We start from the raw sequence: 15,795 nt of genomic DNA on the forward strand, positions 1-15,795 counted from the left end.
ACCCACTGAAACATACCAGCCTATATACAATAATTTGTACAGGTGGTCAGTTGAATCGTAGTTGATGTACTTAATCCGAAACCCGTGTACATTCACCGAACAGACTTTATTTTACTCATCGTTTACACAAATTCAACCTCATCATTAATGGTTATGGAATCATCCCCCATGATTAACTAGTATGTTTAATGGGAATAACCTACAATTTTAACTAAAAATACTTCCTGTTTGACGTGTTGACCAAATATAAAACATGTTTAATTAAACTTATGGTTTATTCTCATTAAATATAGTATGAAAATGCCATGAAGAAATACTTTGAGATCCCTCAGGATGCTTAATGCTAATAAGAAACTCAAGGACTACTACAACTACATATTTCTTTTTACAAATTTATAATAATGTACAATTTGTTTGTAACTGATATATTTACACTTATGAAAAATCACAATAATTAATGTTTTAGTGAAGTTTAGGATTCTTCGGCTTCTTCTCTGAACAGGTATGTTGACCAATATATAACATTGAACAATGCGAACACTAAGGGAAAGGTTATTCTCGAGATTACGTCGATGCGTTTTGACCTGGTGGGGAATTTGGACAACCACGATCTACAACAGTTGGGGCGTGTGGGCTGCATGTGGATTTCACACTGGCGGACTTTCTCTAAACTCATAGGATCTGCAGGATGTCGCACTAAGGGTTTCTGAAAAAATAAATATACTATTAGGAAAAAAGTTATCAAAAGATAAGTAAAAAATATTGCTGATATGAGTAATTCATAATATGGATACATTGATTTTGAATGTGGATATCGTTTAAGCTCATCACGTCACGATTTTTCACAAAATAAAAAAAACCTTGTGAGATATTTCGTAAATTCATCAAAATTATTTCTTTAAAATACTTGATACATCGATAGAAAACATTTTAGTATTTTATGTTTTTTTTAATCCAATGGCAACACTGCCTAATCTGTCAAGTTTTTTTATATAATTTGGCTAATTTAATTATAGTAATTATAAAGAGATGATAAAATTATGTTATTATAATATTTATCCTTTATAAAACATAGATATCCTTTATAAGACAAGTTTTAATTGTCTTTTATTACACGTAGGTACAGGTTAATTAACTTATACTCCAGAGTTCGATATTTCAGATGTTTAAAAAGATACAGAAAAGTGGTAATGGAGGTACACAAAATTTGTACGTATATATACCTACTGAACTAAACACAAAATCAAAATAAATAATGACAAAGTCAACTTTATTTATATCGAATGAGCTAGCTGGCCATCGAATATGAGTGTAGTGAGGGCACACAATATTGCACAACATTTAAAATGACATTTTTGTAATATTCACACATAAAATTATCTTGGTATTGTTTATAATAATGATAACATTGTATATTTTAATAATGATAACATGATTTAACAAAGAAAAATATGTTATTTTGGAAGATGCTAAATTGATTTCCTCCGAAACAGTTCTTATTGCAAATTGCATAGCAGGCTGAGGCTAATTTCTTACTTAACAAATCGATATGAAAAAACCATTAAGGTTTCATGACTAATAATTAATAAAAATAAAGATTTAGACTTACGTCGTTGACCTAGAAGTAGTAAGAAGCTGCTCAACATACTTTTTGGACTCTCTGTGTTCGCCTCCTTGTACGCGTTTCTTTTAGTTGGTTAAAATGGTAGCCGATGTTGATTTAGGCAAATAAAGACTAGGTACTGCCTCAGGTTTGAGTTTTAGAGCCTTTTTAGAAACGTAATTTAAAAGTTCCTGTTGTAGATTTCTTTGGTAATCTTCACTTTTAAAATGTGTATAACAAATTCTTGCAGTATTACAATTAAAATTATCCTATCTACAACAAGATATAATCCACAGTTTTCTGGTCACGCTATCTTTAGGAAATGTATGAAACCTAAAGATTTTATCTTCATTGTCACTATTGCAACAAGCAATTGCACAGCGTACTTTGAAAAAGGTACAAAACCAGATATACAATGGCAAATAACTACTGTATACTATATACTATACAGTATAAATAAATAGTAACTAAACACCATTTGTATAAAGACACATATATAAGCATATATCTAAATTATTTTTCTATTATAAAATAGATGACTCAGTCAGTATTAAGATACTTTAAAATATATTTATTATCTCATAACTTGCAATTTGCAATAGTCACTATTGATAACCGATATTATTGTTGAACTTTTGTTTTTATACAAGCTTTCTGTCTTGCCGGTGTAAAGTCGTCTGAAGTCGATATTTATTGTGTTTTGCGTTTGAACTAATTTGTGTCTTATTTTCATATTATTATATTGTTTGATAAGTAAATTTTGCATATAATAATCGGTAGGTTATAGTAATGTGTATATTTTTTATTTTACTAAATTTCATTATAACTCATCTAAAATACCATATTGAATTGTAAAACAGATTTTTCTCTATTGTTCTCTATTTTGTTTTTATTTCAGTAAAACTGCTTGGAAGTGAGTGACAGTGAATCAGAATAAGCAAATCTACTACTATTTACCTATTCACAGTATTTCCTCTGCAGAAAATTTTTAAATTTCAAGGGATTTGCATACAAAAAGAGTACTTATATTATTTGTATATGTATGAAAACAAAAATAAATATTTTGCCTGAATCTCTAAGAGAAGTAAAGGTTTTACGCTACTGAAAATATATTTTTTATTCAATTATAACCAAAACAAAACATTTCAAAAAAAATTAGATCACTTTTTAACCATAATTTCAAAATTAATGTGTACGTTAAGCTGTAATAATGGGTTCGAGGTGGTTCAGGCGATCTTAACTACGTCACACTCCTGGGCCAGCTGTCAAATGTCATGCGCAATATCATACCTCGTGTATTCATTGTACCATGGTTGTATACGAAATAGTTAGTTAGCGTCAGCTGTTTGTAACATCGAGTTGTGCCGTAGTTTCTGAGAGTTTAGTGCGTCATAATATCATCAAGAAAGTGTAAAAACAGTCCTGATATATTTTGTTGCATTTGTGGCGATTTAACGATAGGTACGTATCAACAAAACACAAACGAATTTATCAAGAAAAATTATCAAGCTTACTTCGGTATAAAGCTCGGTGATGAGGACAAACTTTGGGCTCCACACAAAGTGCGCTTTCTGCGTGTCGAGATATAGAGAAAATGGACAAAATCTACACGTAGCTCTTTACCTTTCGGCGTTTGTATGGTATTGAGGGAACCAAAAAATCATGGAGACGACTGTTACTTTTGCTACTACTATGTTAAGGGTTTCAATTCGAAAAACAAAGATACAATTCAGTATACTGATTTACTGTCTGCTAAATGACTTGTACCTCATGAACCACGAATTCCTCTACCTTTTCTTCACACCATCCAACAACAATCATCAGATCAAAGTTTGAACGAAAAAACCCGTGAAGACGAATTCAATTATGATATAGACCAACCTCAACAGTTTATCCAAGCTGCACTAAATGACATAGTGCGAGAGATTTGGGCATATCAAAGGATGCTGAACAAATCTTAGGATGACGACTAAAAGATTTAAGTCTGTTGAAAGATGTTAAAAGATGAAAGATCTGAAACAACCAGACTTTTTTTTATACTTGCCACAGTTCATTAAGATCCTTGAGAGCATTTGAAATATCTGGGTACGTGAAGGGACTGGGGTATTACATTTCCATTGCTGGGCGTTAAGATCTCGTTTTGATGTTAATCACGTGAGCCTTTTCTTTTGGCGCTCTGGATGCTGTTAGGCTTTTGGATTAACAGTTATGGGTTGTCCTCGCGTGTGGTCAGCGCTTCCCAGTTTTTGTAGTAATGTCCAAGCTCTTCTGCTTTTGTTTGGAAGTTTAGGCTCTCAATAGTCTCCATCCAAATTTCCTGTCTCGTTGCATCTAGGCTGTGTGCAGTATCTCTTCAGTATCTTCATCTTGATCACAGGTTTCCAGAAAAGTTGGATACATCTCATGGCTGTTCTGTGTGCATCCAGAAATATATTCATTTCAGTAACCTCTTGGTATGAATCTCTTAACAGTGCTCATTACAGCACCAGCAAATCCTTTGTAGTTTTTGCTAGTAGAGGCATCCATCCTAAGCATTTATCTAGTTCTCTGGAGTATTTTGTCCAATTGCCTCTTTTAAGATTCCATCTTGGTCGTGGAATGAAAGTAATTAAATGTATTTGTGTACCTGCCTCAACTATAACTGGCTGATGCTGACTTTTTGTGAAACTTCTAGGGGTTGGTCATTATAATTCGAAACAAAATACAAATCAGGATTGTATTCCTATTTCCTCTGTCCATTTAACTAGTATGTTCCCTTTTACATTGCCCTTTCTGTACCTCCATTGCTGAATGTGGCTGTTGTAATTGGCAGCCCATGACATGGGCTGGTCGGAGTGTGGCTGGTGCTTTGTAAATGTATCCAATTTTCTTCTTATAAATACTTACCTTTGTTATAAAGTTCACGTGGTCTGTTACTGTTTACATGCTCTTCAAGTTCGTCACATACTTATAATTATACCTTTATTTTTTCAAGCTTTTTTCTAGTTAGAAGACAATACGACGCTATAAAATCATATACTTTGAAAATTCAGGGTAAGAAGCTTATGGAGCATAGTAACAAAAATTTGTAATGGTCATTGTAAAAGTTTAGCCTTGCTGTAGACCACTGAAATAGTTAGCAGCGCAGGAGTGTATCATAGAAATAAGTTCTAAGCTAGAAGAAGGATTCAATTTCATAGATATATTTTAGAAATATCGTCTCAATCATATTCCGATAGAATCCAGTATAAAATATCAGAATTATTGAGTAATCTGAGTTATATATACATAGGTCACATTTTCAAAAGAACTTCTGCAACACTTCTTGCAGATAATGGAACAGATATATTAGATCTCAAACGATATACCTAGATTGAAATTGTTGACAGTAGCGGAAGGATATGTAGAGAAATCACTTGCAAAGAAAGAAGTTGTAAAACAAATATTTTAGCCTGAAGACAATGAAAATGCACACATCACACATATATTGTAACATTGTATTAGTAACGAGACATCCAGTAATGAAACTACTATCATCTTACCATTGCAAACGTGGCGTTGCTCTCCGTGTCAATAAGATCAGAAGTAGCATCCAATGAAGCAGCATGTTCAAGTTCACATTGCCTTCTTTGTTTCTTCATATTTTCTCTGTGCATATCTGATCGAGAAGCGTAATTTACAAGTGCAAACTCTAAAAGTGCTCCAAATACGAATGTCAGGCAAACTCCTGTCCAAACATCTATGGCTTTTGTGTACGAGACCGGTGGCAGGGAGGCATTAATACCCGAGGTTTGGGTCGCCATGGTCAAAAGGGTGGTAACACCTAAAAATAAATAATTCATTAATGTCATTTTCGAAGTGAATATCAGAACATATTTAACACATGTGTTTTATTATATTCTTTTATTTGATTATTAAAAACGTCAAATGCTTGCTCTAAATGTGGCAGTAGGGTTACTATGTAGTTGAATGAAGACCTAAAGAATAAGGGAAAGTTTAGCATAGGTCAGAGAAACAAAGGAGGAGATTGCTTAATTGAGTTTGCTATCACAAATAACTATTCTATTATGAATACTCGATTTAAACACCATGTATGCCGAGTTTAGACTTGGAAAAGTCCTGGAGATTGTTCTAGAAATCAAATTGACTACATCCTTAGTAATATTCACTGGAGATCATCAATCCAAACAATCAGATCATATCCAGGGGCGATGTGCGGATCATATCATACTCTCCTGATAGATAAAGTAAAGCTCAAGCTTAAAGTGCCCAACAAACGGAAAGACAAAGAGGACAGGACTAAGAAAGAAGGACAACCATATCTAAGAAGAGCAAAAAAGTATGCCCTCTATTGATAAGGGTACATCACAAGAAATATGGGAGACTATTAAACATTGTCTAACAATGTTTAATAGGCTTAATAGTTTAATCCCGTGAAAGGGAAATACTGGATAACAGATAAAACCCTTAAAATAATTGAGAATAGAAGAAATCTTTGTCAAAGTAGTGTATATAGTGAAAGGGAAAAATCTAGTTTGAGACCTAAACAAAGAAATAAAACGAAGATGCAAGGCTGATAAACAACAATACTATCACAATATATGCAAAGAAATTGAGAGCCACAATCAAAACAATCAACCACGAGATCTATTTAGAAAAATACGCTACATAACAAGAGGAATACAGGAACCCTGAGAACAAACAGAGAAGATATAGCCGAGACACAGAGATTATATTTCCGGGATCTATATAAAGTAGACCATCACCAAGAACTTGTACACCAAACCCCTGAAACACTGAAAGAAGAACCTAACATACTAAAAACTGGCGATCTTCAAACTCAAGTAGAACAAAGCACCAGGTCCAGATATGTCAAAACCACAGAAGAAACAGGAATAAAATTGCTTCACGAGCCCTGTAACAAAATATGGCATTCCAAGCCATGCCCTGACAACTGGGTAAAATCTACAATAACTGCAATACATAAAAAAGGCAGCTCCCACAAATGCTACAACTGTAAAATAATGCTACACATGATCAATGAGAGACAAGACTTTCCCATAAAGGGAAATACCCCAAGAGCAAACTGGATTTATCAAAGGTAGAGGTACTCGAGAACACCTGAACATAAGACAAATAGAAAAATCTAGGGAATTCAATATCCCACTATACACTTGTTTTATAGATTATTGCAAAGCATTTGACAGGCTCAAATGGCAACACTTATGGCATATACTAAAACAAGTAGGCATACCACAACACTTAATTTCGTTTATATCTGAACTATACAAACACACTACGAAGGATGGGAAAAGGGTATCTCAATAAATGGGAGAAAAATAAACAACCTACATTTTGCAGAGAACACAGTCCTTGCAAATAGTTAAGAAGAGTTAATTGATTTCATATGACTGGTTGAAAACAAAAGTCAAATATTTGGTCTGCAGTTAAACATATCAAAGACAAAGATCATAATAGTGTATAGACTACATAACAATCATTCATCATTGTTTGACTACTGCTGAGAGAGCCGAAAAAGAGTTGGTTAGATACGACAATGTATTGTATATTCATCAATATAACACACAATAAAGAACATCTAATCATTCTATTAATAAAAAATAATAAATATCAATTAAACTCGGAAGTTTTAATGGGTTTACCGATAATCTCCTTCAAAATTTAACACTAGTTTTCATAATAACTTTGACAACATTATATGCCCATTTATATTTTTATTTCGTTATATAAGGTAAGTTAGGTTAGTTCTGTGTCAGCTATAAATGTTGTATTTAACTTTTTTTGCTGTTTACTGTTACATACAACTTCTGTGACCGTACTTCTTGAACCAAGGGAAGTATATTTATAATTTTCAAGGAAAATTTTAATTTTTAAACTCTGGAAACAGAAATTGGATGGATATGCAATGCATGGAGAACATGAACAATACCCAAGCAATGCGAACAATCCTTCGTAATTCAGAAAAAAGTTGCAGAGGACAAGGAGCATTTCAAGTATACACAAAAATAAGGACGATTTTCACATTTGGTCCCATTGAAGATAGCTATAATTGAGCTGCCAATTAAAGTTCATAGAAGGAAATGTTGGCGCTTGACTGTGTTGCCATGTTTTTTTAATAAATCGGGAAATAGCATGTGATTTATAATTAATAAAAATCCAATAGAACGTTAACAAACTAACAGTAAAAAAGAAATTCTTTCAACAAATAATAAGAATAGTATTCAGGTATTTTCCACAGACATCTGGTGACCATCTGTAACAATCTGGCAACTGGTGGTTTGAGGATTGCCAAATCTATTAGCTTATTATCAAAGGCAAATGCCAAAAAAATGTAATAATTAACTGCAATTAATATGAGAAGAAACGAGTATTTATTCGTTCGTGTTGTATATAAAAATATAAAAAAATTGCATAATTTATATAATAATATATTAAAAACGTATTTTTGAAAGCTTCTCTATTTGTAATTGAAGCCTACAACATATACATTATAAAGACATGACAACACAGTAAAACGTCAAAAATTTGTTTTGTGAATTTAATTCACAGCTCCTTTGTAGCTATCTTCAATGGGACCAAATGTGAAAATCGTCCCAAAAGTAATATAACAAATACTGGCACAGCTCCTAAACCATTCACCGCTTTATTACGGAGTTCTATGAAAAACAATCATTGGAAAAATATAAGATTTAAATGGGAAGTTTCTGAACAATTTGAGGATTGCAGATGACATAGTCCTTATTTCTGACCAGGTAGAAGCGGTACAAGACCTTCAAAGCTCTTGTACCAAACTTATCCAAAACACAGTACATGACCAGCCTTGTACTGGCCAAAAAAATTTCAACTAATGTCAACCACATTTAACAAACTATGAAAAGGTTGCTGGTGCGACTGATTTTGCTGTTTACAAGTTATACAGCATCATCAGGTTCACAAGAAACTAACAGCTGACAGATGATATGTAAGACAATATGTATACAACCAAAAAAATCCATTAAAGGTAGTACTAAGAATAATGTATAGGACTTACTCAACAGCCAGTTACATAATAACAATAAACAACATAAAAAATATAACAGGCGGTCACCAATATATATATATATATATATATATATATATATATATATATATATATATATATATATATATATATATATATTATACAGTATTAAGTGACACAAAAGTGTAGTATGGGTGCCGGTCCGTTTATTAGCCACGCTAATTTGAGATATATTTTTATAAAAAAAAACTTATATTTTACTACTAACCTTTTATTTAAAAAAAAAAAAAACAAAATTTGTTTAATTTACTAATGTTTGTATTTTGAGAACGATTTCCGAAGTGGAAATTGAAACGTCAATAAACGTATTTTAACCTTTAATTGTGGCTTAACCTTTTAATTATATCATATTAGTGCGGAATAAGTTATACCAAGTATAACTTATTCCGCAATATAGTTCGCCAAAATTGTTCACGGCAGCTCTAGAGTCAATATTTAAGAACACCCAATGGCAAGATATGGGCATCAATATAGATGGAGAAAGATTAAATCATCTGAGGTTTGCAGATGATGTCGTATTAATCGCAGATAACTTACAGGATACGGTTTCTATGCTACATTCGCTTAAAAGTCTGTCTGAAAGAGCAGGATTAAAGATAAACTTTGAGAAAACTAAACTTATGACAAATCTCGTAATGAGTGGAAATATAACTATCGACAATAATACCATACAACAAACAGACACTTACAAATATCTGGGACACGAGATCAAAATAAACAGAGACAATCAAACAAATGAAATACAGAGGCGAATAGGCCTGACATGGGCAGCATTTGGCAAACTAAGCCATATTCTAAAAAGTTCAATTCCCATGTGTCTCAAGCGAAAAGTTTATAACCAATGTGTTTTGCCTGTACAAACTTATGGAGCAGAGACTTTAACACTCACGCAGAAATCTGCGAATAAACTAAGAGTTACACAACGAGCCATGGAACGTGCAATGCTGAATGTGAGCCTCCGAGACCACATAACAAACCGACAAATCAGGCAAAGATCAGGAGTTCAAGATGTCATCGAAAGAACCACGAGACTTAAGTAGAACTGGGCAGGACACTTGGCCAGAACACAAGATGGACGATGGACAAGACGAATTATGGAATGGAGGCCCAGAAATTATAAAAGAAGCCGAGGACGACCACCGACTAGATGGACCGACGACATAAAAAGAGTAGCGGGAAACTGGCTACAAGCGGCCCAGTGTAGAGAACACTGGAAAGAACTGAGGGAGGCCTATGTCCAGCAGTGGACGGGATTGGCTGATTGATGAGTGCGGAATATTTAATAACTTTTATTAGACCACTGAATCATAATGAAACAGTGGTTGATATTCACCAATATAATAAATTATTTTGCTCAATATAACATATAACCTGTTTCATTATAAGTTTTTGCACTGAAATGAAGTTTGACAGCGACTGTGCGACTTGTGCGAGGTTGCCAATTTTTATCGTAGGTTTGTTACAGTTTTAAACATTTTAAATGATGTTCAAAGAAATTAAAATATATTTTATAATATAAAATATATTTTCCATATCCATATATTATATGGATAAAATTTATAAATTGTCAAAACAAGTTTAGTTTATATTTTGCTTTTATTCCTGAAAAATGGAAGTGCATTCTGTTATTAATATAATGAATATTACATAAAAAGAGATACGGAATTAATTCAATATTTGCAAAATATTGAGTTAAGGTAAAATCATTTTCTTAGATGTTTTTTCTTGAGACTTGAGTCAAACCGTGTCAAACACATACACGAACACAAACACATATATCTATAAAATAATGGTTTTGTGTCACATTAGGATGATCTTAGTTCCATTTATTATTTTTATAGTTAAAAGGAATAAAATTGAAATGATAAGTTTTCTTCTTTTTTGTGTGACATTATCAATTAAGTAGACTTTACACTACATGATTTTATCATATGACAATATCATATGAGATTTGTTATGATTCCTCGTTTCGTCGTTTCTATGATGTTTTCAAAAATCGTGTTTACACTGCATGATAAGTTATGACTTATGATATGAGTCACAATGAGTGAGGTTCTATTGATTTTTCTTTTTGTTTATGGTCATAGAGATATTAGACACAGTATCTTCTTCTTCAAGTGCCATCTCCGCGGCGGAGGTCGGCAATCATCACAGCTATGCGGACTTTTGAGACGGCTACTCTGAAAAGTTCATTTGATGTACATCCGTACCACAGACACAGTATAGGTATCATATCAACTATTAGATTTTGAAACTATTATAATGGAAAATAAATCTTTGATTGCATTGGCTTCCCGACTTTTAATAATAATACCTCGCAGGTGGCTCTTACGAAGAAATCGTGGACAGGGTATATCAAATTTAGTGTTGATATTATACCAAATTAAAAATAATTAATGAAGAAACGTTCCTACGTATAGCCGAACCTTAAATAATTATAGGAGACCTAAATGCATGATACCCAAACTGGAATGCAAGAGCTACGAAAAGAAACGGAAGATTACTAAACAATTACATAGATAACAACGCCGCCATCATGGTAATGGAACCCATCGAACCAACATACTTAGACTTTTCACCCATATCGACATTGTAGTTGCTAGCAACCTAGGACTACAAACAGAAATTTAAACAATAAATAAAGGAACAGCAGACCATAACCCAATACTACTGGAGTTAAGAACATGGGAGGAAAGTGCCACTTCCAATCTAAATAGAAATGTAGATATAGCAATAAATAACCTGCAAACAGCGTTAGACAACATCGAAGAATAAAGTATACAATGGAATATCGCCATAAACTCGGAAAAAATGCAATCAGTGCTCTTCAAAAAGACACGACAACAGCCAGAGGAACAATTGACAGTGATAAATAATCTCATCGAATGGAAAAGCGAAGCTAAATACCTGGGAGTAATAATGGATAAAGTATTAACCTTCAAAAAAACACGTAATCGCCACAGTACAAAAATCCAATATGGCAAAAACGTCAATAATTGGTCTCGTAGGTAGAAGAAGCAAACTAAGAACGAAAACAAAGATGAGATTAATAAATAGCATCATATTACCGATACTAACATACGCATCTCTCGCATGGAGACACGTCTGTAAACAAGTAAGAAAAGGATTCAAGTGGCTCACAACAGCAGCCTAAGAGAAGCAGTCAACTTACCGAGATACGTCGCTGAAAGTTTTCTGTTCAGAAAATTACAAGTAAGGGTGACCGATGTGATGACAGAAAAAGCCAGAACAAAATTTGCGGAACTGACGAACCACGCAAGACCCATACTGCGAGAGATGATGAGATATGATGCGTTCCATCGATGAAAGCACAGACAACCGAAACAACAAATACTGGAGTGAAAGTAAATATGTACCCTGGAGAGAAAGCATTAAGCAAAATCAGAGGACAGTTCGCAGCTCTATCAATGCAGACAGTCACAATCATTATGTAGGCCCACTAATTACGATCTGTCTTTCAGGTATCCTACAACATATATACAAAAAACGACTTTGGCCACAAAAAAACATAAAAAACTACTAATAAAACCAGCCGTAACCAAGCAGAAAAATTAACAAAACCAAAAACCCTCGAGCACCAAGTCTCCGAACTGAGCGTAGCCTGGAGCGGAAACTTGTCATAATAAATAAGTCACTAGAAGATAGAAGGAATAAAGCGCCCCACGCTAGCCTGCATTTAATTCGGTTAGGGAACCATGTTGGAGTTCTTGTACCCAGGACTCCCACATGAAGAGCATTTGGCTGATAGTGTGCCCCTATCGAGCATCAGAGCACTACAGTATGATCTGGAGCATTGGAGCGCGTTGAAGTGATTCCTGTTTTTATACACTAATTAATACACCTCGCTCGAATGAATTGTTACACCCGAACGTCATTTCAAGAGGTGAGTAAGTCTCTCAGGCTGTATTTATTAAATTGCTTTGTTTGATTTATATATTTACTATCTCATATCTCATACATGGATCCCTCCTGAAAGAAGAAAGAGAGGACGACCACGGAGAAGTTGGCGCAACGATATTGATGAAGCAATGGCGGCAAGAGACTTAGAAGAGGCAACTGCATATGACAGAAAAAGATGGAAATTGGGGGCGGAGAAGCGGCGACAGCCGTAATAAATCCGTTATTATATATATATATATATATATATATATATATATATATATATATATATATATATATATATATCTCATACATAATCTACCGTGTGGTTCTGACACTCTTTCTTGTCGATTTTTATATTAGCTATCTTTACTTATATACTTTTTAAAATATAATTGAATGATGAATTATAATTTAACATGTAGTTGAGGATAAATCACCCAGTTGGTTTATCCCAAAAAACATAGTACTTAGTCAATATATTTGGGTTAGAAACTCATGACAAGCATTTCGCTACATTTAATATTGGTTTCTTAAACTTTCTTTTAGTTACTATTTAGTTTCAGCCACCCCCGTAGTAATATTTTCTCGGTTGACTGCATCACTTCGATATATACTAAACGGAATTCATAAAATTAGATTTAGCTTTTCAGTCTTAGATGTTCTCAAGAGATTGCAAGTTTTTCTATTTCTTCATATTCATGCAAAAGGAATTTATTGATTTTGCTGTTAGAATGTTTTATATATTTCAAAAATGAGGTCAACGGTGTCATATAAAATCAATAAGAGTTAAACTATAGAAATTTGCTTTAAAAAAAAAATATTTGTTAAAATTCATTCGGAATAAAAGTTTTTTACCGGTCACAAAAAAGGGAAATAAGGATATTCATGTGTATACAAAATATACAGAGTGGGTTATTGAAATAAATTTTATGAAAATGCTGAAACCTATCGATTTTTGTGGGAATAATGAAAGTGACCAAAACATTATTAATATAATCGATTAATATGGATATTTGTTATTATATTATTACATTTAAAAATTAAATGATCTGGTATTATTTAATATCTTAATGGGAATTACATAGTAGGTAAATGGTCAATAGGTATGTTAGGTAAAATGTTATTTAAAACTATTATTATTATTATATTAAAGTTTTTATTCACTTTATAGCAATATGCAAACGCAATCATCACCTGAACTATTACCTAATAAAGAAAACTGATTAAATTAAATTTAAAATTATTTCGTATTTAATTTATTTAGTTTTTAGTTTATTTTGTAATCTTAATTAGTAATTAGTATTTATTATTTGTTATTATTAGTGTTTTAAAATGTCATTAATAAAATAAATTTTATTGTTGTGTGTGAAAAGAAGCGGGCCGGTCGAATATTTCGCGAAATGAATATTGGATCGAAAAACTGAAAAACAAGTTTTCAATATTTTTCAAAAATCTATCGAACGACAACAAACATGACCCCCAACATTTTACCAAACATTCTTAAAAACTATTTTTAGTACCATAAAAATTAGTTTGCAGTCTTTTGATCTCCATACGATTTTCTCTGATTACAACGCTATCTATCGCAATACGTGTTTACTGTTTCACGTAGAATTCTAATCCGCAGTAAAAAATGTAGTTTTCAATTTAAGATTTTAAAGTTGTCCTCCGACCCATCTCTAGAGGGTGGAAGTGTGGGGTCGTGTTTAGTGCCATTCGATAGATTATTGAAAAATATTACATACGTTTTTTTTAGTTTTTCATTTGAAAGTGTATTTCTCGAGATATTAGACTGTTTCTATAATTTTCCTAGGGTATCACGATAAATTACAGCGCCATCTATCGCAATACGTGTTTACTTGTTCACGTAGAATTCTAATCCGCAGTAAAAAATGTAGTTTTCAATTTAAGATTTTAAAGTTGTCCTCCGACCCATCTCTAGAGGGTGGAAGTGTGGGGTCGTGTTTAGTGCCATTCGATAGATTATTGAAAAATATTACATACGTTTTTTTTAGTTTTTCATTTGAAAGTGTATTTCTCGAGATATTAGACTGTTTCTATAATTTCCCTAGGGTATCACGATAAATTGTTTTTTCCAACTATAGCGCCCTTTATCAACAATTTTAACAAAAAATATTTCTTATAAAAGTTACTTATTTTTTTATAAGGTTTCCAAATCTGCAATAAAAAATGGGGATTTCCATTTAATACTTCGAAGTTGATACCTCCCTTCAAAAAAGACACTTTCAAGTAAGGTATCAAGACAAAATCACAACTCTACACCCAATAAGGTCTGGCCTGTCTCAGGGGAATGTACTTGGTTTGATCTTCTATATCATTTGAGGCCAATATTTGCAAAACTCGCAAATCGACAAAAGTTTCAAAATTATTATTTTTTGATTAGTTGAATGAAATTTTTGGGTTGGTTCACGTGACGAACACGCTACTACAACAGCTGTGCTGAAGAAACAAATTTTCAGTAGTTTATAATTATTCAAGCGATTAAACAGTTGTATTTTGGCGAATTAGGAACAGTTTTTTTTTATTTTTATGAAGCTTTTTTTGTTATTGGCTTTAGGGTAAATACCTACCCACACAGCCAGACACACATTTTTAAAAACAGATACAATACTTACAAGGATTACACAGGGATTCACTACTCCCGCCCAGGGGCCAATCAGAGCATTTTTATAAACGATAAAAGGTAGGCCTCAGACAGATAGGTATAAATACATTAAGGAAAGACATCAGGTAGAATATCAACAAAGGTGGTTATATTTGTATATTCGTTATTCTGACGAAAGACAGCAAACAATCGTAAATTTCTTTTCTGTCTAAAGCAAGATAAAGATAAGCATAAAGCAAGCCTTATATGGGCTTTCAATGTTTAATTTTAAAAGATTTCTAAAAAGCTCATCAGAATGAGCTCTATATTTTAAACAATCAAAAAAGATGTGGTCTTGGTCACCGATTTTATTACAGGCTTCACAAAGATCACTCTCAAGTATTTTTATTTTAAATAAATGTGCTGGCTAACATGCGTGACCAAACTTCATTCTGCTGATAGTAGTTATTATACTTTTTCGACTGTAATCGTACTCATTGTACCAAGGTTTCCTCCTTAATTTGCTAAATTAATGAATAATCCTCCCTAAAATTAATTAAAACATATTTAAAAACAATTATGACAAACGACACTTGATAGTCTAGCATTAATTTTAATAGAAAA

At 32.8% G+C, this 15,795-nt stretch overlaps 1 protein-coding gene across 6 annotated transcripts in view; it reads right to left on the minus strand.

Moving 5' to 3' along the window:
• Nucleotides 1-283: 283 nt before the first annotated feature.
• GluClalpha (glycine receptor alpha 1) overlaps nt 284-15,795 on the minus strand; it is a 283,088-nt gene continuing 267,576 nt past the window's right edge. For 5 of the 6 annotated variants that reach the window (XM_072546002.1, XM_072546001.1, XM_072546000.1 and 2 more), the window contains 2 exons: nt 5,125-5,405; nt 285-706 (listed from right to left, as the gene is read on the minus strand). In XM_072546002.1, the coding sequence (XP_072402103.1) occupies nt 473-706; nt 5,125-5,405 (515 nt within the window). In that variant the 3' untranslated portion in view covers nt 285-472. Of the gene's footprint in view, nt 707-5,124; nt 5,406-15,795 lie in introns of all 6 variants that reach the window. The other variant, XM_072545998.1, reaches the window with a different exon arrangement.

The sequence above is a fragment of the Diabrotica undecimpunctata genome, chromosome 10 (assembly GCF_040954645.1).
Source record: "Diabrotica undecimpunctata isolate CICGRU chromosome 10, icDiaUnde3, whole genome shotgun sequence".
Lineage (NCBI taxonomy): Eukaryota > Metazoa > Arthropoda > Insecta > Coleoptera > Chrysomelidae > Diabrotica > Diabrotica undecimpunctata.